Source organism: Ambystoma mexicanum, chromosome 4p, assembly GCF_040938575.1.
Source record: "Ambystoma mexicanum isolate Mex_15411 chromosome 4p, UKY_AmexF1_1, whole genome shotgun sequence".
In the NCBI taxonomy this organism is placed as follows: domain Eukaryota; kingdom Metazoa; phylum Chordata; class Amphibia; order Caudata; family Ambystomatidae; genus Ambystoma; species Ambystoma mexicanum.
The window spans coordinates 456007509-456035326 of record NC_090927.1 but is presented as its reverse complement, the minus strand read 5'-3'; the positions used below and the strand labels follow the sequence as shown (position 1 = coordinate 456035326).

Sequence of the window (27818 nt, the reverse complement as noted above, 5' to 3'; positions counted from 1 at the left end):
GTCAGGGTCTACGGTGTGTTTCTTTAGGACTGGCAATACCCAGGTGTCTTTAAGATTAGCAGGCATGGTGCTGGAGGGAAAGGAATCATTTATGATTGATGAGATGAACGGTGGCAATTCTTGAGCACAGTCTTTAATTACTTTGATTTGACAGATGTCTCCTTGACATCTAGATGGTTTTAGACCATGGATAAGTTTGATTAATTTCCAGTTCCGAAATAGAATGGAACTTGAATAGATGGATCTGTGAGGTTTTTGTTCACTTGTGTCCAGAAGGGCTTTAGGAGTGACAAGTGTAAGGGAGGCATGGTATCAACAGTATGACAGACACAAGTGACCATAGTTCAAGAGTATTTATTGAACTTTCGCAAGGGTGTGATAAACGCCTATCCAAACCTAAATCTACATTTGGGAGCAAGCTACGACCATCAAATAATAATAGCGCAGTCCTAGTGGAGGCGTCAAAATGAAAGGGCCCAAAGTAAAAAAATCTTGCCAATCCTTACCACTAATTTACAAATAATGTGTGTTCACAAAATGATAAGTCAGGATGTTTGGGCTGTTGGCCTCCCTTCCCCATGTTTTCAACACGGGGCAAGCACACCTTCTGGCTTTTGCGGCACAAGGATACAGTTCGGTTTACACAGTTCAGGATCTTCTATGTCCAAGTCTCTCTTTATTTTTTTAATTTAAAATGATATAGTTTGCATAATAAACTTTTCATTTGTCAACTTAGTTTAGTTACACGTTCAGAGTATTTAAAAGAAAAACAAGAAATTCGACAGAAGGGCAAAGAAAAGAAAAAGAGAGAAATAAAAGGATTTGGCTAATCAATTAAGTACAGAGTTGAATAATGTCCCAAATTACTCCAAATGGTCAGGTCCGTGGTTTGTCAAGGTCAAGTATGTTAGTTAGGAACTGGAAAATTGTGTATATTCTTTTTTTAATCTTTTCCAGCCAGGATCTTTGACCATCTGGTGTCTGCGTCCATTTGTTGTGCCGAGATCTAAAAGTGATCGCCGAATAACTGTCTCTTTTGGGTTAGTGCTAGACATACCATTAAAATGTGGTGTAAAGTTTCATCAGTTTGTTGATTTAGGCAGAAACGGCAGTATTGTTCTGATAAGTTAATTTATTGCCTTGTTGCTAATCTGTACCTTGTCGGGATCGTGTTCAGGCGAACTTTCATAAATAGATCTCGGATTTTCGGGTCTGGAAAAAAGATCAAATAGTTTGGCAGTTCATTGAGTGCCCGTATGTCTATTTCACAGTGTATGTTCATGTGTAATGCTGTTTTCTCATGTGCTGTTTTTGCCCAACCGTACCGCTGTATCTAGTTTTGCATGCTGCGGGCGCTGTAGGAGCATTTACATAGAGATGTCCTGTTCTAACAGTTGTTGTTCCATCTCATGTTTGCATGCATTTAGTACGGTGTTGTTCATTGCATTCTGAGTTTGCTGCAAAATGTGCACAGCAGGAGTTTTGTCGTTATTTGTTCCTTTACGATACAGATGGAGTTGTTTCCATAAGGCAATTGATCTAATAGACTGTGTGGCCATTTCGAATCTTATTCTTGCCATTGGATAGTTTTTGGGCAGTGCCAGAATTTTCCGCCAAAATGTTGCTTCGAGCTTATGCCATTTAATATGTGCAGAATTAATCATTGATTCACTTCCATAAGTAATTTTGGGTATAACTTTCTGTCTAAAAAAAAAAGCGATGATGGGCTTAAACAAAAACATTTCCCATATTTTCGGTGGAGAAAGAGACCTTGCCTGGCTAGAGACTGTATTTTCTCTTCCAGGTTATTTTCCATTCTTTTTGCTGTTCTGGATTGATTTATAATGATGTCTAGGTATTTGAAAGTAGTCACTGTTATAAGGTGGTTCCCATCTAAATTGAGAGTCAGATATTTTTGTTTCTTTGAAGTTAAGACTAATTAGCGTCCGCGCACAACCTCCCTTAGCAGATTGACATAATCTCCAGACCCTGTACCCTATTACAGAGGAACCTCAAATTACATGCAAGACTCCCAAGACTGTACGACACTCTACCCAAAAAAGCATCAAGCAATGCTACTACCAGCCCTTGCAAAACTAGCCATTCACAACACCCCCTCCAACTGAACAGCAGACTTTTCCGAGAGCCCATCTCTGCCCCGAAATCCACTCTCAAGATACAGCCTTCACTGCCCCAACCAGCTCAGTCTGGGATTAAGAGTGCTTTGATAAATGCTCGCTCTATGGTTGCCCACACAACAGATATTGCCGATCTAATACAAAAAGAAAATATGGACTTCCTAGCGATCACTGAATCCTGGCTCCACCCTGCAGCTGGCCCAGCAATTATGCTAGCCATCCCAGATGATTACACTTTGCTAAGATTAGATCGGACCACCTCACGAGGTGGAGGACTCGCCATAATAGCTAAAACCAACCTTACACCAAGACTCTCTCCACCCCACAATACCGACTCTTGCGAATTTCTAACCACCAAATTAGCCATTTCCAACACGCAGTCAGTATCCATCCACCTTAAACACCGACCTCCAGGCCCTCTAGGATCATTTGAAGAGGACCTAACCAATATCTTGTCGAACAACCTCAAAAATTCCTCTCAAAGCATCATACTAGGTGATTTTAACCTTGGCTTCAGTGACCCCGTAGACCCAAATGCAACCCTAATCAACAACTCCTTAGAAGAATTAGGTTTCTGCCAAAAGATCACAGCGCCCACCCACACCAAAGGCAGAACTCTTGACTGGATCGCCGAGCACAACACCCCAATCACGATCACACCTATAATGCCCCAGTCTTGGTCCAACCATCATTTGATTATGTTTTCACTAGAAGCATCAGCTCCATTGACTATCGACAGTATTGCACCAGCGGTCCCTACCAGAAACAAAAGAAATATCACGCCAGAAAACCTCTTCCCTTTGATATTACCTACTCTCAACTCTATTTCAGACCATACCGATCCCTTCACTATGGTAGATATGTACAACAAAGTGATGTTATCATCCCTTGATGTCATAGCACCACTAAAAATGAGAAAGAGTAAACCTCGCAAACACTTGAACACCTGGTTCACTCCACACCTAAAAGCAAACAGGCAAGAGAAACGTCGCTGTGAAAAAATATGGAGACTAGATCCATCTGAGACTAACAAGAACAATTTGAGTAAACAAGCTACCCTCTATAAAAAAGAAACCTCCTACAACCTCTGCATCTCCCAAGCCAAGTCCAATACCAAAGAGTTTTTTGCTATTCTGAAAGAGGTAGAATCTCCCATCCAAACTCCAGACTCCTGCCTCAAGGACAAAAAATGGTGCACAGGCATACAACATGCTCTGGCCAATAAAATGACAACCTTACAAACTAAGTTTAATAACAAAAAGACGCTCTTCTTACCACCTTGAAAGCCAGCAACACTAATACTACAGCACCGTTACCAACCTCGACTCCTCCCTATGCAGCCATCCCCCACTTTAACTTTTGCAAAGTATCACCAAAGTATCCACCATAGAGGTCTAAAAAGTAATCCTTACTCTTAAACCTTCAAACTGCCATGGTGACTTATGCCCAGCGCAACTCATAAAAGATGCAGCTCGTGAACTCTCCCTATTCATTACCAAACTTATAAATGCATCCTTCACCACAGGTATCATACCTAATAATCTGAAACAATCCTGGGTCCTCCCACTCCTCAAGAAACAAAACTCCCTCCATCCCCACTAACTACCGTCCTATCACCACAGTGCCATTCCTACTTAAAATCCTTGATAAAATTGCATATCTACAAATCCAACACTACCTTGAATACAACAACCTCCCAGGAGTGCAACAGTCGGGCTTCAGACCCAAACATGGTACTGAGACCGCGCTGGTAGACCTTAAGGCACAAATTGATGAGTTGAGGGACGAGGGCAAGATGGCACTATTGCTGCTCCTTGATCTCTCAGCAGCATTCGATTTGGTCGACCATAAGATCCTCTGCAAGCACCTTGAGACAGCAGCCCATTTCTCCGAAGAGGCAATCGACTGGATTCAAACCTTTCTCAATAAAAGAACAATGCGAGTCTTCTCCCCGCTAGCAGCTGCGGCCCCAATACCTATAACCTGCGGTGTGCCACAGGGCTCCTGCGTCTCACCCACTCTGTAAAATATTTTTACAAAGCCCCTTTTCGATGATCTTGACGGTCTGGGTATCACCTACACAAATTATGCCGATGATATCCAGATCCTCATCCCGTTGTCGGGGGATTATGAAAAGGATTTGGCCTTTGTAAACAACATCATCCAGGCATGGAAGGCCTCCCATGGTCTATGCCTGAATGATGATAAAACGGAACTCCTCATCTTGGGCACTACAGCTAACCTTAACAAACTTGACCAGAACTACTCCTCATTCAAAATTGACAATAATACCATTGCCGTGGCTAAGTAGGTAGACTCCACACTAACATTAAAAAAAACAAGTAAACGCTATGGCTTCCGCCACATCCTATACTTTCAAACTCATCGGAGCAGCCAAACCTTTCTTATCCTCGAACAATTGCATTACCCTTGCTAGAGCGCTGATCTTGTCCAAGTTGGACTATTGTAATGCCCTTCACGTAGGCAGTAACAAATGCATCACAAACCAGATTGAAATCTTGCAAAATAACGCTTTAAGAGCAGCACTTAGTCTCCCGAAGTAAGCCCACATTTCAGATATTAGAAGATCTGTCAACTGGCTCTCCACAACAGACAAGATCTTCCTTAAATCTGTCTCCTTGATACACAAATGTCTCCACCATTCTGCCCCCCTCTACTTGACAAAGAGATTTACCAGACAGGTCTCTTGCCGCCCCTCCAGAAAGATCAACTCAAACCTCCTTCTGGTGCCGAGATTCAAACACACTATGACTGGGGGGAGTAGCTTTCCCATCAAAGCAGCACAACACTGGAATTCTCTACGGCCACCCCTAAGAGAAGACCTTCATTACATACAATTCAGATCCAACCTTATCCATTGGATTAAGGAACACGACAACTAACGCACCTGCTTTTCTCACCTACTTACCTACATGCCTAGCTACAACTTGTACATTTTGTATATTATACTTACTATAAATATGTTCTATTGTATCTGTTCTCAATGTTGCGGATGTGTCCAGCTCTGTAACCATATCTGGACTCCATCCACTTCGCAATATGTAACCCAAGCTATACACTCCTCTTGTTGCTCTCGCGCCGCTACCCTTGGGTTAGGTGCGCATTACAAATAATAAAACAAACAAATTAATGATTTTGGTTTTCTTTGTGTTAATATGGAGTTCATTCATTCTCATATAGTCTTCCATCATTCGCAAGCTGCTTTGAAGTCCGGAGGTTGTTTTGTCCATCAGGACGATATCATTGGCATACATCATAAGTGAAATTGGGACTGAATTGATCTTGGGCGGGTTAATCGTAGGTGCTTTCATATGATTTTCAAAATCAGATGTAAACAGGTTGTACAATGTTGCTGCGACAGGGGTAGCCTTGTTTCAGTCCATTCCAAGTCTTGATGGGGCGGGTAGTAGCGCCATCTTGTGTTAGCCTGATAGAGATATATGTATTGGTATGTATTGTATTGGTGTATAAAAGCTTTATTGGCTCGATGATCTCTGTTCGACATTTCCAGGCCGACAGACTTGTGATTTATTCCGAATGGCTTCATGCTTGACGAGATTTAGTAGAAATAGGTTCACATTCGTTCCAACAGTGGCTGTAAATCCAGTTTGTCTTGTAGCAAATCTGTTTTCATGTTTTGACCATTCACTTAGTTTGTTTAAAAGGAAGGCAGCAAACAGTTTGCCCAAAGGATCCAATAGGGCGATTGGACGGTAATTCATCGGATCATCCCTATTTCCATGTTTAAAGATTGGAATAAGCGTGGCCGTTTTCCAGGTCAAAGGAATCATATTTAGTTTGTCAATGAGGGTGAATATTTGATCCACCAAATTTGCCCACATCTCAGGCGCTTGTTTTAAAAAGCGTTCGATAGACCGTCGGGGCCTGGGGCACGGGATTGATTTAGCTTGTTTATCATTAACAGTATATCTGTTTTTTCCCATACCAGGTTCCATTTGTTAGGTTTATGTGTTTCGGTGTTAGTGAGATCTGAAGGCCGCAAGCTGTAAAGAGTGGCAAAGTGTTGTAACCATTTGTGTTCTTTTACGTTTGATATGAGTCAATTCTGCTGTTGTGAGTTGTTATTTAACAGAGTCCATAGATCTCTCAGGTTTCGGTTTTTAAATGTACTCAGCATGGCCTCTGCATCCATTTCATACAATGTCATAACATGGCTTTTCTTCCAGTTGACATAAGATTGTTTGGCGATTTTGATTTTCTGGATGTTGTCTTAGTCTTTTTTTCCAAAGTTCTTTCTTTTATTCGCAAGTTCATTATTAAATTGATGCTTGTGTATGTTTTTCCCTGTTTGAGTCACCTTTTATTGAAACTGAATCAAAAGCCATTCATAGTTCAGTTTTACTTTCTCATCCTTTAGCGAGTTTTTGAATGCATTTGCCAATCCAGTTATTTTATGTTGTGTCATTTTCAGTCTCATCCTAACGCCATTTAATTCCATTGGTGGAAGAAATAGTTTTTGTCCTCCGGGCGGGCACGGTCCCGATTACAGTGAGTTTGTGATGGGGTCGGGTCATTTTCTGATTTCACTATTGAGACACATAAATCAATAATGGCTCTGGAATTACCTTGAGTCCAGGTAGGTATTGTGTTGTGTTGTTTTTTTCATCCAGAGCTTTCCCTGTGAGGTGCAAATTCCTGAGTGAGATTTCCTTGACCCATCTGCGGGTCCGTGGCTGTAAGTTTTGATGTTCTGTTCTTTGACAATTTTTATCAAAAATGTGGATGTTGAGGTCACCACATATGATAAAATCGACGTTTTGATGGTCCACTGCAGCTCTATCAATGGTAGTAAATACTCCATCCAGGAATAGCTCATCATTGATGGCCATTGGATTCCAATACAGATTTAGTATTACCAAAAATCTGGATTGGATTGTTTTTCGTCGGCTGACTTATTTTGGGGGTTTTATCGCCAATCTTTAGGGTGGTGCATTGGATCCAAGGGTTTAGGTTGGTCGTATCAATTATCACCCAATCTGGGGCAATTTTGGTCATGGTCAAAAGACCAGATGGTGGTCTGCTTTGGTTTTGCTGTATAGCTGGATTCAGGAGCGTTGTGTATCCTTCGCAGCATGGAGGTTGCGTAATCCACGTTTCTTGGAGACATACAATTTGGAAGCTCTCAGGGTCGTTGGCGTTTTGCTTGTATAGATGGCAGTGACCTCTGGTGTTCCACGAGCACACCGACCAGCTATACATGTGTTGGCTCAATGATAGTTATGAGTAATATTTCGCATTTGTGTCCAATTCTCTCGGTTGTCTTCCAAATCTCTCCATATAAAATGTTTTATGTTAGGGTTTACTTGTTGTGCCCTTTGACTGCTCGATGATGAGCTCTTGTGATCTTGTCTTAAGGATCTTAGTTGTTGTGATTGCCTGGACTTTGTATTCTGTCGCTGATAATTCTTGAGTCAAGTTTTCCTTCATTTGATTGTCTTGGATCAATGTGTCTCTGAGTTCCGAGCATTTGAATCACAGGGTAGCCACATTTTGTTTCATTAATAGAATAAGCTCCATGACATCCTTATCACGTAGTTCAATCTGTACCTTGTCCAGTAGAGTGTCATTGTTAAAGATCACGACTTTAATATCACTTGCTTGTATTGTCTTCAATTGCGTTATCACATGTAACAGTCGCAATACATTAGTTCTGTTTAATATCAGCGCCTCGTGTCTTCGCCCGGTTCTGGCTAGATCGATCATGTATTGGATCTTCTGTTCCCATGGATCTATAAATGTTGGTAATTGTAACACTTCACTGTTCCTTTGTGTCGACTTCTCTGACTTTCTATTGTTTGGTTGTTCGTTAAATGATCTATGGTGTCATGCTGTGTCCTATTTTGATAATTTCTTGTATTCGTGGTCTGCATTCTCTGAGGGGTTTCATCTTAATGGGACTTCGCTGTCGATGGTCCTGTCTCTTCTAATGAATAATTCAAGGTAATATCGAAGATGTCTTCGCAAGTGAAGTCTATTGAAATTGAATGGTGAGAAAGGTTGGATTCATATTCATCAATAATTATTAGCGCTGAATCATTTGGGTTCGGGAACGTTACCTCAGATTGCAGATGGTCCATGTGTACCGCTAGATTTACAGGTCTTCAAGTAGTATTACATCTTCAGCTTCAACTATTGCTTGGGGGTGTGTCAGTTCCTGTTTGTTTGTACTTGTTCTGACTTCTGATGACTTATGGTCCCTCTCATTGAAGTCTTGGTGTTTTATTTGCTTATTTGTCAATTGTTGTTGTGACAAAGTTAGGTTCCGTAAGAAGGCTCTTGAACCCGTTTGCCTGTTATTCTTTTTTCCCACCTTTCCTTTAGTTGCTTTAGTATTGGTGTCAGTTTTTGTTTGAGAAAAATATTAAAATGTGTCGACCTGTTTCATTGCTGCTTTATTCTCTAGTATCTGTGTTGTAGTTTGCCGGGGCATGAATGCGGGCTTTTCTGCGTCCATTGGTGTCGTGATTTTTCCGTTTGTTTGAAGCAGTGTTGTTGGTGTTACTGCAAGTGGTAGTATGATGCTATTACTTCCGAGGGTCTGAACAGGATGATTCTGTGGTATCTGTCTCTGTGGTTGGTCTTTTACCCACATCAACATGTCTGAAGTCAATTTCGTTTTTTCTTCGCGATCTGCTCTCACCATATCGAATAGTCTTGTTTGCCATGTCCGCGTTTGTTCTGCTTCAAAGTCAAGTCTCTTATCGATCTTATTTATGAAATTCTCTGTGTGAAATTTGCTTGGTTTGAATCATGGCAAGGAGTGTTGCTTGCAACAAGACAATGGATGGGTTACCCCTTCCTCGCTGGCAGAGGGGAAGCAACAGACAATATTTGAACAGAAGTCATGCCAGCGGAATGTAACTATGTTCAATCAAAAGGACATAATCCAACAGAAAAATGGAAGAGAAGGACCCCCAGATCCCCACCACAGATCAACCCTACATGAAACAAAAGATCATTGTAAAAAGCTGTATTTATTAAAATGTTTTCAATATTAAAATACATATTGAACCATCTTGAGCTCGTTATTTAATGTACACCTATACATAAAAGGTAAAGTGCAAAATGTAAAGTGCTTATTTGGAAAGAAAGCAAAAAAAGAAGAAGAAAGACCATCTAGTTGGTCCTAAACACTGATTCACAAGTGCAATGTTGAGGACCCAGAGTGAGAGAAGGAGATCACTCAAGGGGGGAACCGTCAGTCACCTGAGCAGTATTAGATGGTGAAACAAATTATGAAACAATGAAGCAATCACGCAATAGTTAAAAAACACACTAGAGCTAACCATGGGATGCCGTTGCTTGGTCTTTATCGTGATCATCATTAGTTTCCAATAATTTTAAGAAAGGGATCATGGATTGAGATATAATTGCAATCAACATGTTTTGGAGGTCTATCATGTTTGTGGGAATTCTTTGTTGTGGTTGTGTTTCAATGTCTTCACATTGGCATCTATTATCGTTCTATGCATCCTCTTGGATCATTGGTGGTGATATTTTCTTATAGTTCAATCTTTCCCCCTGGAATGGGGCACGAGTTTGGTCCAATTCATGTGAAGATCGGTTCAGTAATGTTTTCTGATGAGTACTGTGTATCTGGATTTCCTGGTTGTTATGTGCTGTTATCTGCTTGTTGCTTTTTATTCTTCTGGCAATGGGGGTCCAGGTGGCTTGGGTCTCCTTTGCCCTAGTCTCATATAGCTCACCAAAGACTTCATTTTTTTTCTAGGCAGCTCATCAGCAACTCTATTTCAGTTATGTTAAGGGAAAGTCAGGCAGCCTTAATGATAGGATCCTGCTGTAATTGAAGTGCGGATTCCTCAGATTTTATGTGTGAGTGGTACAGTTGTTGCCATTTATATTTTGTTATGCGGGCCTTTTCCTTTTTTGTGATCTCAATGGTTTGGTTTAAGATTGGCATCTGCTGATTGTTAGTGATGTTTATTGGTTGGTCTGACTTTGCAAACAATGCCAGGTTATTGTGAGTTGCTTGGTCAGTCTTGTGGAATTTTTTACTGGATTCTGGTCCTTTGCACGCCGTTGGATTGGACATGGTCAGATCTTGCTGTTTTGGTGAGGGGACTGGCAACCCTTCTGTCGACCGGTCGCTAAGCGATTTACTATTTGGGGTAATGGTTTTGTGATTCTGGTATTTTCTTACATTCAACTCTTTCAGGGGGCTTTTCTGTGACAATGCCTGTGTCGTGGAGCCGTTCTGATGTTTGTCTTTCATAGTTTCATTCGCCATGTCCAGGGGACTAGATCTTGATTGTTGTACAGTGTCCCGACTGCAGTGCTCGTTCTGTTTGGGCACAAGACATTGTGGATTTGGGCAGCAGTCCAATAATGCTCTTATTTGGTGTTTTGAGTTACCTCTGCTCTTGGTTTCACTGCTGGATGGTTGGTTCTGACACGGTTCTTCTAGATGATGCTTCTGTAGTTGCGCTATATTAGAGAGGTCCATGGTATTGTGGCGGATCTCGTTGTCAGCAGGATATGTCAGAGAAAGTAAAGGGACGCAGTCATCAGAGTTGGGCCCCGTCTCTGATGGAGCTGTAGATGTTATAGGGAGATCAGATGTTTTATCGTTAGTTTCATTTTGACCCCCCCCGTCATTGGGATTATGGATCGATTAGGGTTGTCTTTTTATTGGGATAATGTATTGGCTACTTTTCTGTGTTTGCTTTTCATTAATGATTGCTCAATAGTCAATTGTGCCTCTGGGTAGGGTGTTAGTTCCAGTCTTACCACGCTGCCTGGTTCGTGGCCCCGAGTTATTATCCATGTTCTTGTTTTCCAGAATGATTGTCAGACTTTCAGTGGATGAACTAAGGCTTATGTTCAGCCGTGTTCCACGTTGCGCAAAGTTTTCTATATCAGAGGAAATCAGTATAGCACAGCTGCTTCTGTGTTGACAGTCTCCCAGACTCTCGAGCTTAGAGTCTAAATGTTATTTTAGATTGCCAGCGAGTTTGAGGGGGAATTACCCCTACAACCTCTCGGTTGCGCAGCTGTTGATGCAGGTTTGAGGGTTCGGGCAAGATCAAAGGGGCGTACCCCCGCAGTCTCTCGCCCATAGCACTATAGAAAACAATGATACCAGGTGCTACGTATGTCATTTCCAATATGAGAATTATTGGTTGTATTCAAAACGCCTCTTGTGTTAGTTCGTAATGAAATTCTATCAGTTACCAATGATGATCAGAGTGCACAACATCTTCTGAGTAACCAGCCTCTCAGGCTCTTCAGCAGGGCGTCAAGGTGCTATTTAATAGTGCGTGGGGAATGAGAAGGAGCTACCCCCGCAGATTCTCCTTCATATAAGCGCTGCTGGAGATTAATTTGCACAAGCGAGATCAAAGGGGAAAGCTCCCGCAGTTTCTCGTTCGTAGCACTATGCGAAGCAGTGGCTCTAAGCGTTTCAAGAATAGTTTGCCCACGGTCTGCTATGCTTTTAATTAATTTCGTTTGGTGGTGATATAGGGCAGAAAGTAAGACCTCGGTGGATTTGCTCTGGAGGCTTTCCGTCCTTTAATCAGGATGCCGTTGTCCATGTGCAGCGATCATGTGGTCTCTCAGAAAGGGGGGAGTCCAAAGTTGTTGTTTCAAATAAGACAACGCCAAGATCAAACTAAGCAGCGGTCGGAGTAATGTGCGTGGCTCTAGGTGCAAATAGACTGACTGGTTTGCTGATTAGTGTGATGAAATGGACAAGTCGAGTCAATAGTCAAGAGACTGCTCGTGACTCGCTCAGGCCAGCGGAAGGAGCGCTTGCGGTGTTCTTGGTCCTGTGGGTTGCTGCACTGACTGAAGGTACAGCGTCTAGGACAGTTATACAGTCAGTTATACACAGTTTTTTCTTAACAGTGCAAATTCCATACGATTCCTCTTCACTCACTCGTCCAGGGGACAGGTCATCCGGTGGCCTCCGGCGACTGTCTGAAGGGCTGAGAAGATGTTCCTGCAGTAGAAGGGGTTTGAATCCTTGTTAGCGGGGCCGCGGAGCCCGCAGAGCCGAAAGACCAAAAGACTCTAAAGCCGGACTCCAAGTCTCTTTACTTCTTGCAGGTCTCATGACTCCAAGGGCCTGGTGTACAAAAGAATAATAACACACAAACGTTATTTTCCTTTTTCCTTGTTAAAAAAGAGGAGCAATGCAAGTGTGCAGGTAACGTGCTCCAGAGCAGGGCAATGTGGGCTAGGCCTGGGGGCAGCGCCAGCACAGTGAGGAGGGCTTCACAGGCTTGCAAGGAAGATGGTTGCCAGAAAGGGGCACAGGAGGGAACGGATAGGCTGTGCTTAACCCTTAGAGCAATGGTCTTCAAACGTTTTATGCCAAGGCCCCCCTGAGCGAAGAATACATTTTTCGGGACCCCCCAGCCCTGCCCTCTGTGTTGGTGTTATTTCTTTTTATAGAGATGCCCGCGGAATGCGTGGTGTCCATACAAAAGCACACTGGAATGTTTTGTATATGTGACTGACGAGCTTGCCATACTGTGCCCACATTTAAAGACAAAGCAATCAAAGAAGTTGCCTCACATTGTAAATCCACTAGGCCAAACACCCTTTCTACACTGCCACACCATGATTTTCACTAGCTGTAGGCCAGCACTAATAAGGGATGCTAATGCCAGCTCTGTTAGATAAAGCATGGGCCTGCTCTTTTTTGCCAAAATAACCAGAGGCCTGCGTAATATTGAGGAGATAGTGGCTGAGGATCTGTGGACCCTCTACAATGCATTAGAAGATGGTGTTCTTTAAAACGCTTCATCAGCTTATTACTGGTCAGGCTAAAGTTTGAAAGTGGTACAATCCTTTCTGTGTAGCCTTTCTGTGCATTGTTTATTGAGTCTCTCTTGTGTGGTATCCTGCCCGGTCTGTAGATATAACTCCTTAAAGATGTGTCTGTATTGGGGTGGGGCATGCCCACACTGAGACCCAGCCCTTCCTCCTCTAAAATGCTTCAGAAACAAGAAGCAAAAGAGCCCTTGTACCCCCATTTGAGTGGCTGATATTGCAGCCAGTTTATACTTGCTTCCAAAAACGTTAGCTGTCCAAATGAGCATGTATGGTTCATGGTTCCTAACATTCTAATGTTAGGGTGGGTATTGTGAACCGCGATGTGAGCACCAAGCCCTGCACCAGTTATGAATTTAGAGATTCACACATACAATCCTTTTATCACAGACTTTTGTTTATCAAATGTAGTGATCACTGGTATAGTCCTGAAATGCTCTGATTTAATGCAAAGCATACAGGAAACCTTATTGGTGCTATTTATTCCCTTTCCCACTCTCAGAGATGTATGTTGAAAGAGTACAACAAGAGTGTACCAGACTGTCCATCTTGGAATGATAACCTTCTATCAGAAAATAATTTGCATGGTTAGTCTAGTATTGCCCCTTGCTAAATACAAGTGAGATTGTGCGAACAGAACATCGGCAACACAGGGCCAGGCAGTGGGCCCTCAGACCCCGGTAGGCTGTTCACACCGCAATGTGCCTGTATGGACAGTTTGAAACTGCATTCAGGCAAGGCCTTCCCTAAGAGTAGGTGACAGAAAAACCATTTACTTGGGGAGCAACAGCTGGTTTCACACATTAGAATTCTTCTGTAAAGTACTTGAATTACAATGTAATTAAACCAGCTTAATTTATATAGCAATTAATTATTCATATTGAGGAGGGGTTTTGTCACACGACAGAGGTGTAGTTTGGGAGTGATGTGTGCCATTCAGGTCTATTCTTCATGAATAGGCTCCTAATGGAGCCTGAGGCCCCCAAAAAAGCCCGGCATCTGTACTTTGGGCGACAGGGGTCGGGGGCCTTTGTGGGGCCTCAGGCTTGATTAAGAGCCTATTCATGAAGACAAAAGAAAAAGCACACACCTTCTTTTACCGCGATGACCATCATCGCGGCAAAAGAAGATGTGCGCTTTTTCTTTAGTTTTCATAAATAAGCTCTAAATGGAGCCTGAGGCCCCACAAAGGCCTGGCCCCTGTCGCACTAAGCATGTGTGGCAGGGCACGTGGATCGGGCTGCTGCTGGTTGATGAAGCAACAGCTCAATCCTTTTGTAATGTATTCATTTTATTTTTATTTTCAGGTTGTGGGTGCGCTTCCCCTGGGCATGAGGCTGAGGCCCACCAGAGGGGCGCACCCACAATTTGAATACCGCTGCCTTAGAGGGTTGTGGGAACGAACTGAGCGGTTGCCAGAGGGAATGCAGGAGTGCAGGCAGAGCGTAGCGAGGTGAGGCAGAGCAAAAAAACCTGGAGAGACAGCATCCACGGCCAGACAGGGGCCTTTGTGTTGCCCTTCGTGTCTGGGCCGGCTCACGCCAGCCGGCTCCTGACAGGCCCAGAAATTGCTCCTTGCTTCCAGTCAGAAGAGCTCTATGCTGTCGTCATGGCAACCTCGGAGGCACTCCGGTGCAGATGAAGAGGGCGGCCATTTTCCGGCAGGACGCTTCATAGGTCAGCAGTATAGCGCCATGTGTGCTGTTCAATATTTGTGCGGGAAAATAGGCATTTCAGTGCCCTGCAGATGCTGGCAATCTTCGGCAAGTGGAGAAACAAATGAACAGCGAATTCAGTACGCAATGATGCCCGAAGGGCTTACTTGCAGTGATATGAATGAGCAGGCCCGAGGAAAAAAAGCAGCACGCTGGTGCGAAGAGGGGGGGAGTGGGGCAGGCTAGCGACCACCACACACACAGGTAGCAGGAGAATGAGATGGTTTCAATTCCCTTTTAGGGAGACAAAGACAGTGTCACCAGTAGCTAATTCTCTGAAGATTGGCTGATAGCACCATATGACTGAAAGCACAACAGCTTAAAGAGATGGCATATTGAAAGAAAGTAGACAACACAGATGAACACAAATGAAACCAACCAAATAAATACAAAGCAATGTCACATTACATAAGCTACTTTCTTAGAAATTATTCTTAGCTCAACAAGATGCACAGGAATTTCCTATAAAACAACTTTGTTGCCCGACACATGCAACTACAAGAAAGTCATGCCTGAAACCTGTTCAATATCTAAAACAAAGATGACTCTCCAATCACTGAACTACCAGCTCATATTTCTTCCGTAGCCTAGCAGCACATGGCTGGTGCAGCCTCATTTGTACCCTTAATACAACAACAAAAAAAGCACTTAACGCGATTACCTTGCATAAAAAACATCAAATCAAAATGTTACAACGGAGCACTAGATGAAAGTTGCAGTTTGACATCCAGCCGTTCCAAACTTTAATATTTTTAAGATGGCACAATTTCTACTGATGTTTCCCCAGTGTGATAATTGAAACTGTATCAGGCCCTGCTTCAGTGATGATATGGCACAAATATAGACCTGTGTACTGTGCACCCATTGTTTCTATAAGGTGCACAATTTTCAGATGGCCACGTCCATGTTTTGCAACAGTAAAACGCTCCTATACACCATTGGTAATCTGGCATTTGAAATATTTCATGTGTTCCTCTACAGAAATATTTTATATTACTTTTTATTTTCTTGTGGTTTTTTAATCCAATGTCTCCAGAAATGGGCGCTGCAAAATGTATCGTTATAATTTATTTTAAAACGTCTCTCATGAGGAAAATACCCTGTGAACTCTCCTGAGTGGTTTATGTTGCCACATCTCCCTATGAATAATCGCCTTATGAATCCAGCTGCCTTTCATGCTTTTTAATGGTCATAGATCCAATGGTGCAGCCCCCAACAAGTGTTACTGAATCCAAACGACCCCATTTAGTTTGTTTGTTTGACATCCCTGATTTATACAGTCAAGTTTAAACCATTTACTGAAATCACCTTCTGACCTCAGGGGAATAATTCTAGGTGGCTGATGCATCAGGAAAATATTTTGGAAATCCATGGATCCAAAGATGTGTACTATTGACCCTTGAAACTGGGGAGAGCAGGGTATTCTGACGATTCACAAGGTGTGGCCACTTCTCCCCAAGGGGAAGCCCTTTTCCATGAGGCTAGGGAGGTGCAGCCGGTACCCAATAGTCCCCCAGGGGGTGGTTTAATGCGGGACGACTTCATCGGGAGGGGCTCCCCCTCTGGTGACAAGGACGATCACCTGCAGTACAGCCCATTAAATGTTGTCACTCCCTGACATTCCCTAGCCCTCCCTAATGTTCAGAACCACTACATTGAAATCAAACTTATGTATTGTTTAAACATAGCTTATATCCAAAGATTGGATCAGTAGAATGGGATGACACTCTTAATATATTTCAAATTTTATTCAATAAATTCATCACACGAACAAATCATCTAGATATCATAAAAATTGATAAAAAACAATTTCATACCAACAGTCATAGCCACATACAGAAATCATTCAAACATTCACACAATAAGAACACCCATGCCGGGGAGACGCTGCACTGCATATCCTGACCAGGAGAGAAGTCTGAAGAGCCCGAGTCGATCCAGGTCCCAGGAAGCCCTGGTGATGTACCAAAGCCCCCAAGAAGCTAAGGGGACGTACGGGAGACCTGGATGGGACGCAGGAATAGGTGGGAGAGATGCTCAAACAGCTTTACCTTGGCCCAGTGGGAGTGGGCCTCGCCAGTGTTAGCCGTGCCTCCAGCATAATCTTCCTCATGTCAGTGGCAGACAGAAAACCAATGACCACCAGAGATGGGTCTGGGACACGAAAGCAGATACTGAGAGCATTAGAGGAGATGAACAAGGTACTTCTTACCTTGTAACGTTCTTTCGATGGGATGTTCCTCCGACGTATTCCTCATCTCCAGCTTGCTGGCCTCGGAAAATGTTTTTCAGTAGAGGGCGCTGCGCGTCGACGTCCCTCGAGCCGATGTCCCTCGACAGCCTCCGTATCGGCGCCGACGTCACCACGCGTATAAATAGACTCGCGCAGTGTCCGTTGCTCAGTTCCGTTTTGACGTTAATAGATGTTGTACATGAATTGGTTATTGACCTCGAAGGAGCGTAAGCTGCAACCACAAGGGAAGTATTACTGCGGGGATGGATGGGAGGGGCGATAAGGAATATGTCGGAGGAACATCCCATCGAAAGAACGTTACAAGGTAAGAAGTAACTTGTTCTTCGAAGGGATTGTGTCCTCCGACGTATTCCTTATCTTTGATAGACTCCCATAGCAGTGGTGTGCAATTGGAGGTGGGAGTAAAACGCCATGTTTCCTTTTAGGAATGAACCGAATGTAATACGGCTTTGCCAAACCTAGTCTCTTGACTAGAGGAGGAATCCAGGTTGTAAAATATTGTGACGGTATGTGCGGACGACCATGTGGCAGCCGCACATATGTCTCGAACCGGAACCCCTCTTAGGAGGGCCGAGGAGGCTGCAATACCCCTAGTTGAATGAGCCCTAAGATTTTGAGGAGGCTCTTTCCCTGCCAGTTTGTAACATTCCACGATGGCCAAAATAATCCATCTGAAAATGGTTTGTTTTGTTATCGGTAGTCCCAAATTGTGCCCCGAGTAACCCACGAACAGTTGGTCTGCTTGTCTAATCCTAGCAAGTCTGCTGATGTAAAAGCTTAAAGCCCGCCTTGGGTCCAGCATATGCAGCCTTTCTTCCTCTTTCCCCGGCTGGGGAGGCGGATAGAATGAAGGTAAGGTAATTTTCTGAGTGATGTGGAATTCAGAAACCACCTTTGGGAGGAAATTAGGTTTCACCTGTAGGACAACCTTGTCTTTATGGAAAATTGTATGAGGGGGTTTACAAGATAGAGCTTGTAATTCGCTTACCCTTCTAGCAGATGTTAAAGCCAATAATAAGACAGTTTTAAGGGTGAGAAATCTTAGCGAACAAGAGTGGAGTGGTTCGAAAGGAGTACCCATCAGGAAATTTAAGACTAAATTTAAGTCCCATAAAGGAACCTGGAAAGGTCTTGGGGGTAGACATTAGTTAATCCCTTTAGAAATTGTATTACTATGGGTAATTTGAAATACGAAGGTTCCTCTGCAGTGCGCTTGAAGATCGATAGCGCTGCGAAATAGCCCTTGATAGTGCCAACTTGAAGGCCTGAATTTGCCAAGTAGAGTATAAAGGATAACACCGTTGGTGTACCACATGAAAAGGAGTCGATATTCTCTTCTCTACACCAGCGGTATAAAGACTTTGTTGCTGGCCTTCTGGCTGAAAGCAACACTTCCATGACGTCATCCAGGAGGTCCCAATCCTTGTATCTCAACCTTTCAGAAGCCAGGCGTGAAGGATGAGGGTTCTGATGTCTGGATGGAGAACCTGACCTCCCTTCTGTGAGAGAAGATTCTCCTTGAGTGGACGACGAATTGGAGGGCAGATGGACATGTCCAGAAGGTTCGGGTACCACGTTCTCCTGGCCCAGTCTGGGGCAATTAGGATCATGGTTCTCCAGAATCTTCTCAACCTCCTGATCATTTGTGGAATGACAGGGACTGGTGGAAACGCGTACAGGAGTGGAAACTCCCAGTCCACTACGAACACGTCCCCTAGAGCTCCTCTCGGGGGAAATTCCCTTGAACAAAACAAATCGCATTTTCTGTTGGTACTGGTGGCAAACAGATCCACTTGACGGGTTCCCCAAAGGGCGAAGATCTCCTGAAGGACTTCCTGAGCTAGTTCCCACTTGTGGGAGACTGTGCCCTGCCTGCTCATAGCGTCCGCCGTCAAGTTCTTCTCTCCGGCTAGGTGGACTGCCGATAGGGAGATGCCTTCTTAAATTGCCCAAAACCAGAGCTGCATTGCCTCTCTGCACAGTGGTAGTGATCCTACGCCTCCTCTTTTGTTGAGGTAGTGCATGGCCACTGTGTTGTCCGTCATTATCAGGACATTTTTGCCCTGTACAGATGGCAGAAAAGCCTTCAGCGCTAGTCTGATTGCTCTCAGCTCTGACAGGTTGATATGTAGTCTGGACTCCGATGGAGACCAACGACCGCTGATGGTCAAGTCGTTGGTATGGGCTCCCCACCCCGTGAGTGAGGCATCTGGGACTACCGTTATCTCCGGCCATGGTTGCCAAAATAGTTCCCCCTTCAAGATGTTTTCCTGGCAGGCCCACCACTGAAGGTCTCGAGCCACCTTGTCCGGAATCTGAAGGAGGTCTATCATTCTCCCTGAGAATTGCGACCACTGAATTCTCAGTGCCCAATGAAGAGATCTCATTCTCAGGCGAGCCTCTGGCACAAGGAAGATGCAGGATGCCATGAGGCCTAGCAACCTCAAAAAGTCGAAGGCTGGGAGACGTTGGCATTTTGAAACTTGGTGACCATCTGCAGAATATCTTGAGCCCTCACCTCTGGTGGCGAGGCTTTTACCAGGGAAGTGTCCAGGACCGCTCCAATGAACTGGAGTCACTGTGATGGTGGTATCTATGACTTCTTTAAATTGAGGGAGAAGCCCAGTTTGTGAAGTGGCAGACATAATCTAGCTGGATCTGAGCTTGTTCCGTAGATACAGCTCTGATCAGCCAATCGTCCAGGTAGGGGTAGACGTGGATCCCTTCCTTCCTTAGACATGCAGCCACTACCGACATTAGCTTGGTGAAGACCCTCGGGCGGAGGTCAGCCCAAATGGCAGAACTGGAAATTGATAATGAGAGCCGCCAATTGCGAACCTCAGGTATTTCCTGTGTTTGAGATGGATTGGCACATGGAAATAAGCATCCTGGAGGTCCAGAGATACCAGCCAGTCCTGGAGCTGGAGGGACTGAAGGATCTGAGAGAGAGTTACCATCTTGAACTTGTCCTTCCTGAGGAACTTGTTAAATTCTCGTAAGTCCAAGATAGGTCTCAGTCCTCCGTCTTTCTTCGGTATAAGAAAGTAGAGGAGAGTACCAGCCCTTGTTCCTCTCCGCTACAGGTACCGGTTCTATGGCACCTTTCTCTAGCAGGTCTACAATTTCCTGCAAGAGGAGCAGATCTGGAACTCTCAGAGAGCTGTTCCCCGGTGGATGACTCTGAGGGATGTGTAGAAAAGGCAGGCAGTATACTTGGGTAACTGTCTCCAATGCCCAAGCATCTGACGTAATACCCTGCCATTCCGTCAGATGTTGAGTTAACCTGCCCTCTACTGGTGTTTTGTGAAGAGAGTCCTCAAAGCGGTTTGGAGGCGGCTGATGCAGATGCCGAGGGTAAAGAGGCACCTGCTGCTGCTGCGACTTTTGTGTTTTTACCCCATCCACCTCGGGTGAATTTCTTCTGACCCCTTTGAACCGGCTGTCCTCTGCCCTTTCCGAATGCAGAATAGAAGCAAAAGGACTTACCTCTCCAAGAGGTTCCTGAGGGGCGATATGGTGTCTGACGGATAGCAGCTCCTAAGGATTTTGCTGCTGCCTTTGATGTTTGTAGTTTTTCTAAACTGTCATCCGCCTTCTTACCAAACAAAGAAGAGCCGTCAAAGGGCATATTCAAGAGTCTGCTTTGCACATTTGGAGCAAAACCAGACTTTCTCAACCAAGCAAATCTCCTGGTTGTTGTACTTACCGCCATGGCCCTGCTGATACTGTCAGCAGAATCGATGCCAGTCTGAAGGGATTCGCACATTGCGTCCTTACCATCCTTAATGGTGTTGAGAACCGCTTCCCTTTCTTCTCCCTCCGGGAGGCAGTCAGCCGCTGATGAAGCACACTCCCAAAGTGTGTGGCTGAACCTTGCGAGCGTACAAGTAGCATGGATGGATTTCAACGCCATGCTACATGCGGAAAATACTTTTTTGGCCATAGAGTCATATCTCTTATCATCCCTGTCCTGTGGAACAGTAGGGTAAACCGATTTACTACCTGCTGAAGTAGCTGCCTGAACAACCAGACTCTCCGGAGTTGGGTGTTTAGATAAATATTTAGGGTCAGCAGAAGACACCCGATATTTAGCTGATAATTTTTTGTTAACCGCCGGGATTACCTCAGGTGTTTCCCAGTTTGCCAATATTCTCCTTTGTAATGCTGCATGAAATGGCACCACAGGATCCTCCTGTGGACCTTTGACCAAGATGTCTGTGAGGTTGTCTTGCTGAAAAGCAGGTGAGGGTGTGGACCATCCCATAAACTCTATTATCCTTGCCATCAAGGTTCTATAAGGGTTTTCAGCATGTTCCCCTGGGTCTGGTGTGGCAAACTCCACTTCTGGGGAAGTGTCCAACCCACTTGCTTCCTGTAGGGTTTCATGGAGTCTTTCAACCTACCTTCCTCAGAGGTAAATTCCTCTGGTGCAGGAGTTGCAGATCCCTGCAACTCAAAAGGTCTTTCCTGATCCGAATCTTCCCCTTCTTCATAAATAGAATACAAGACCCTGGAGTGGTCAGGTCTTGAAAATGGTATAAATCCCATTTCCAGGGCAGAAGGAGCCAAATTTGTCATGATTGGCTGAGAAAACGTCGACGTCGTCGACGCAGACGTTAATGGCTTCGAAGCCATCGAAAAAGGCGTCGAGAAAGGTGGTAGAGGTCTCAATGAACTCGAGAGTATCGGGATTCTACTCGAGATTGTCGACGACATTCTCGTGCTCGAGGCTCTGGGTATGGGTATGGCCACTGGCTGTGAGGTGGGCGTGGGCTTATACTTTCTTGGCGTCGACGTCGAAGACAGCGTCATCTCGACTGACCTCTGCATTGAAGAACCCTTTGATAACGGCGTCGACGACGCCAATCTATGTGTCGAAGGGATCTTCGACGACGGCGTCGAAGACGCAACCTTGCCTTTACTCGAGGGTTTGTGACGCTCTCGAGTGGCTTCTTTCGCCGGGTACTGCGACTCGCGGATTTTTGATTTTTCAGGTCTTTCACCCAGGATATCACCCTCAGCAGTCTTTGAGGGGGTCGAGGCCGCTTTCTCGAAGACGCTAAGCATCTTTTTCCTGAATTCCTCCCACTCAGCCTGAGAGCTATGTTTTGTGGGGCAGGAGACCCTTTTTGGGGAAACGGAAGAAGACGAAGACGAGGAAGGGGATCTTCGGCGTATTTTTTTTGAATGCTTAGATCTCGAAGAGTGATGGGAGCTGCTTCGAGACCTAGAACGAGAATGTCTTTCATGATGGCGAGGAGACGAATGTCTCAACTCCGTCAAGGAAACTTTCGAAGAAGTTTTAACTGCCTTACCTCTCTTGAGCTTCCCCTTACGCTCCTTTAAGGCTTTCGGCGTCATGGACATGCAGTCCTCGCACTCCGAACAATGGTGCTCGATTCCCAGGCACCACAAACAGATCCTGTGAGGATCCGTCAACGACATTTTCTTTCCACAGTCTCGACATTTTTTGAAGCCGGACTGTGGAGTCGTCGGTTCGGGTGAGGAAGCCATCGAGTAAGAGTCGGTATTTACGAGGAATATATTGATATATTTGACTGAAGAACTGAGCAACGATATTCCGAGGCCCCACGAAGCGCAGGAAAACTGAACTGAGCAACGGACGCTGCGCGAGTCTATTTATACGCGTGGTGACGTCAGCGCCGATACGGAGGCCGTCGAGGGACATCGGCTCGAGGGACGTCGACGCACAGCGCACTCTACGGAAAAAAAATTCTGAGGCCAGCAAGCTGGAGATGATCTATCAAAGATAAGGAATACGTCGGATGACACAATCCCTTCGAAATTCCTTGTCACAGTGGGAAAGAGCCACTGACCACCAGAAAAGGATCTGGGACCTCAACAAGATTTGGGAGTTTGCAGAGGGGGGTACAGCAAGCTGAAAGCAGTGAGAAAGAACTATGCCAAGCAATACCAGAAGAAGGGAGTCACTCTCCTGGTACAGACCAAGTAGTTCTGTTAAAGACGCTAGGTCAAGGAAGTCATTCCCCCTGGCCTTGTGAACTGTGCCAAGTAATACTGGGAGAAGGGAGGCATTTTTTTGGTCCCGAGCTGAAAGTTGTGCTGGAGACACCAGGAGAAGGAAGTCATTCCCCCCTGGTTTTATTGGAACTTGTATAGATGTACAGTAGGAGAAGGGAGCATTCTCCTGGACGTGAAATTGTATAAAGACTGGGTGAAACCCACAGACCAGGAGAAGGAATCATCGTCATTGTCAAGTTTTTATTGACATTTTATAAACAAACCTCACAGCCAATAAAACATATGTAAAGCAACTGGGAAATAAGTGAAGAACCCCTCCCTTCCCTTCCCTCCTTAGCCCTCCCTCCCTCCCCGTCTCGAATCGGAGCAGTTCCTCAGGGTTTTGCGGCTGGTAAGTGGTTTTGTGCTCTCTGCGTGTCCCCTCCTCTGCATTGTACGGCAGGGTCGGGCACCGACTTACTCTATATAATTTCGTCTTCCTGGTCGGGGATTATCCCCAGAAGGGTCATGGCCCTTGGGCACAATGCTCGGCTTGTGCCCGCCTTAAGGTAGTTCAGTAGGGCTGACCATCCGTGTTAAATTTTAAACGGTCTCCTAGTAGTGAGTAGGTTAGCCATTCCATTGCTAGAAGCGACCATATTTTTGCAATCCATTTGTGGTCTACTGGAGGATGTGCTGATTTCCATCTTCTCGCAAGGACCAGGGCCGCCACCATCATCATTATGACGTACAGCTTCCGGTGGGGTTTATTATTGATTTCCTCTAGTGCCCCATTCAACTCTATCATGGCCAGTCCCCAGTTCCCCCCGATTTTTAGTCCCAAGACTTGTTCGATGGCTGAGTGGATCGTCTCCCAGAATTGAGCTATTTTCGGGCACGACCACCCTATATGGCTCCATGTGTCTGTCTGGCCACATTTCCTCCAACATGCCTGAGAGACCCATGGTAGATCTTGTGGATCCTAGCTGGGGTAAGGTGCCATTGTGTTATAAGTTTCATTCATATTTCCTGGATTTGGATAGATCTAATGAGTTTTGTTATTTGGCTCCAGAGTTTCATCCAGTCCGCTGTTTCTATTGCGATACCTGTGTCAGAGTCCCACTTAGCTTTGTATGACATAGATGGTCTTGGCTCCCCTTCTTTAATGAGCTTATATATGTTTGTGACCACTTTCTTATGCCCTGTATTCGTGTTGAGATATTTCTCAAATGGTGTGAGCTCCTGGGATGCTGCGGCTTTCAATTCTGGGTGGGACACAGTTGGGCATAGGCGAAGCGTTGTTTTTCGAAGTCTGCTTTGCACTGGTCATAGGTTTTGATATGGGATCCCTCGAACATGTCCTTCACTCTGCGGCAGCCCCCTCGTCTCCAGTCCTGAAATGCTGTTGTGACGAGGCCTGGGGTGAACTGGGGGTTCCCAAAAAAAGCGTGTAGGGGGAGGGGAATGATGAGTTTGTTGCAAGAGAACATTCTTTTGCACACTATCTGAGCAACCGGAGAAGGGAGCCGTTCTCCTGAAGAAGAAACTTTGTTAGGTTATCCTTTAGTTATAGTGTGAGGGATAGAAGTAGGTTGTGACACAGGACAGTGGAGATTAATTAGACAGTCTGACAAACCCTTTGGTATAAGTTTTGAGGCAGCGAACCCTCTCTTAGACGATAGGGATAGTGAGGACCTTTTCTATACACTAAGAAAAATCCATAACCAAAACTACGCCACCTTTATGTCGGCTTCCTTCTTGGACACCCTCTACAGTATGACTTCACAGATGGGACTGTGTCAAGTCATTCAATACTTTTGTCTCAATCCATGGTAATAGAGGGAATATGTGGGCATTTGCTGACAATTGCTGCCATTAGTGGGCATACATGGACTTTAGATGGCAACCTTTAAAATGTAACAATATCTTCCAGAAATTATGTTATTTGAAATGTGTATAGCGGCTACTACCATTGTTATGACTTCAAAGGGCTATGGGGAGGAAGGCCCTTTGGAAGACAGTAGTCTGTGCAAACATGGAAATAAAAGAGAATTACATTGCATGCGAATAGTAATTAGAATTTGGGGACTATTAATTTACTACCAGAGATGACTACTTTAAAGTATTAGAAAAAATCATGCAGAGCATTGTGTACAGGCGCAGGTGTGACTGCTGTGTGTCGGTGACTATGTGACAGCTGGACCAAATTTTCCGTGGGATTCAGCTGTATTCTATGGTTTGCAGTGCAAGAGGGGCAATCAGGCATTATAAATAATAATAATAACAATAAATATGATGTGTATTTGAGCAAAAGAGGGTAGTGCATGCACGTAGCATTGCAATAGCAGGCAATGTACGGGAGGATAGCTCATGAGTTAAGTGCTCGCTTCTGACATGGGGCCAGCCTTCACTTCACACGTTAGAGCCCTGCTGGGGAGATTTAGCACATCACTCTACCCAAGTCAGTCGATACACTGAGTACCATTACATAACACCTAATATTACAGAGCTAAGATGCGCGAGGAATCCAGCATTACGTGCTATATTAAAAAAAAAATACTTAATATTAGCAAATGTTGATCTCTCAAAAATGACCATACACAATCACAAACTATTGGCTTCATCAATGCATGTCACCTTTTCAAAAAAATGTTATTGTCAACTTAATATTCCTTTAAAAGGACTGATGAATATACATGTTTCTGGCCACATAAAAAAGACTGAAATAATATGTCATGTTTTGCATGCCATTAAACAATGAAGCGTGTGGACCAGGGTGGTGTCGAAAAACAATTCAGTTCATCGTGGTCATTCGATACTCCACGATATTTTCCACTGTCTGTGATTGGTCACGAGAGTTTCTTGTTATGTTCCAGTTGTAATGGTGCTGTGTGCCCGCTTTATAGCCCATCACCAGCAATACAGAAAAGGGGAGCATCAGTGACAAGAGCTCGGATGGGGAGCAGGGATGGGCTTAAGGGCAGATGAGCCTCGTGGCATATATGGGCCTCGGAAGCGGGATGGGCCCTGGATCCAGCATGGGCGTCCGAGCAGGGACTGGCTTGTATCAGTGATAGGTCACGGGTAAGCACTAGGCCTCAGGGCACCCGAGAGTCGATTGGTCCTCGGGGGTGAGGGGCAAAGCCTTGGCTGAGAAGCAGGGCTGGACCAAAGATGGGGAGCCGAGATGGGCCAGTTGTGAGGAGAAGCCACATTGTCCGTCTTGGTTGTGGACTGGGGGTTGGTCCTCTGATAAAGAGGAGGATTGGCGGTAAGAAGAATGCTAGGGGAAAGTTACTCTTGACTGTAGAAAGCAATGAAACCGTGCATTGTATGTACAATGTAACAATGTCAAACCTAACGGGTCCCTTTTAATAAACTATGTCTGTCATGCTTATTAAAAGATTAAGATTACCATCTGTAGCTAATTGGTGGAGTATACGTTACTTGGTAATAGATTAGAGAGATTGTAACACGTAGGGCATAACGAAGGAAACCACTTCACTTTATAACTTAATGCGTTGCCCTGTTTAAATACATCTTAAATAGAAAACAATGTCACCCTTTCCCGATTCATAACTAACGGAGTTTCATAAACGTAACATTAACTAATGACTGCATAGTCAGTGTGGTGTCACGTGCCCGGAGAGAAGGGTCACGTGACACAAGGAGTGGGAGGAGAAATAAAGGAATCACCGGAACTGGCGGTTTCGCGCCAGTCCGGGTTTATGCACGCAGCCAACGAGTCGCGTGTCTTTTGTTGCGCGGCGCGCTGCATGCTCCGCGCGCTGGGATTCCTTGCTGAGGGCCGCGAATACGCCGCTACCGCGGCCCGCTCCAGAGGCGTTGGAGCGGACATCACACTGGCGACGAGGCGGGTGTGGACTGCACGCCTCCCAGCACCAGAGGGAGCTGAGGCGTCCACAGACCCACGACAACTCCGCGGAGGCCGGTAAGCGCTTAGCCCGGCTCCGCCCACGCCCAAAAAGAAAAAAAAAAAAAAAAAATTTTCTCTGTCTTTCTCTCTCGCTTCCCACACCAATCAAAAAGGGAAAAGAGATATCTGGCCACGCCAACAACCCCAGGATAGCCACTACACGGCCCACCACGGCCCGAGACCGCAGCGCTTCACTCGAAGCCACGTGCCGTCACACCAGGCAGCCAAAATAACATCACCAGCTACGCTCAGCCCCAAGAACCCATCCCAAAGAACAACATGTCGAGCCCAAACACCAGCCCAACAAGAATCAGCACCGGCTCCTCATCATCGAGGAGAAGCATCACCGAGGAGCGCAGAGACCCCTCACTGACAACGTTCATGCCACCATTCGATCCTTTCACCAGTGGAGCAGCCATCCGGTGGGAAATATGGATTCAACAATTTGAGATCCAGAGGCGTCGGAGCGGACATCACAGTCAGTATCTATGGGAAACGGGAGTGGGGGGCGGGCACCGAGTATAAAGACCTTTGCCACTCAGGTCCCCTGCCGGGCCAGCGCTGTCCAATGAATACATGCAGTAGTGAAGAAAAATGTACACAGCCACGTTGGTGTTCGAGCAATTTTACTACCCAGATCAGAGGTCAACAGAGCAGAGTTTCCTCACTCACCTTTTTCAATGTGAAAGTCAGCTGTTTACTGCCCACGGTGGTGTCCGAAACATTCAGTGTTCCAAGTTTTTCTTCAACCTTCAAACGATCTTCAAGGGTTTTCCTGTAAATGTACATATTTTCACATTATTTAACCCAAACGCACTCGATTTTCAAAAACATTTTCCCCAGAAAATAATCATAGGCGTGACCGAGCACTGAAGGCAGGTTAGACCGCTAAGGCTTTGGAACACACACATGCACTACGCTCACACCGTGAGAATCAAATACGACAACCAAGC

At 45.0% G+C, this 27818-nt stretch overlaps 1 protein-coding gene across 1 annotated transcript in view; it reads right to left on the bottom strand.

Moving 5' to 3' along the window:
• NOL10 (nucleolar protein 10) overlaps positions 1–27818 on the bottom strand; it is an 856295-nt gene that overhangs the window by 63862 nt on the left and 764615 nt on the right. The window contains exon 20 of the mRNA XM_069605973.1: positions 27538–27640. Coding sequence (XP_069462074.1) covers positions 27538–27640 — 103 coding nt within the window. The remainder of the gene's footprint in view (positions 1–27537; positions 27641–27818) is intronic.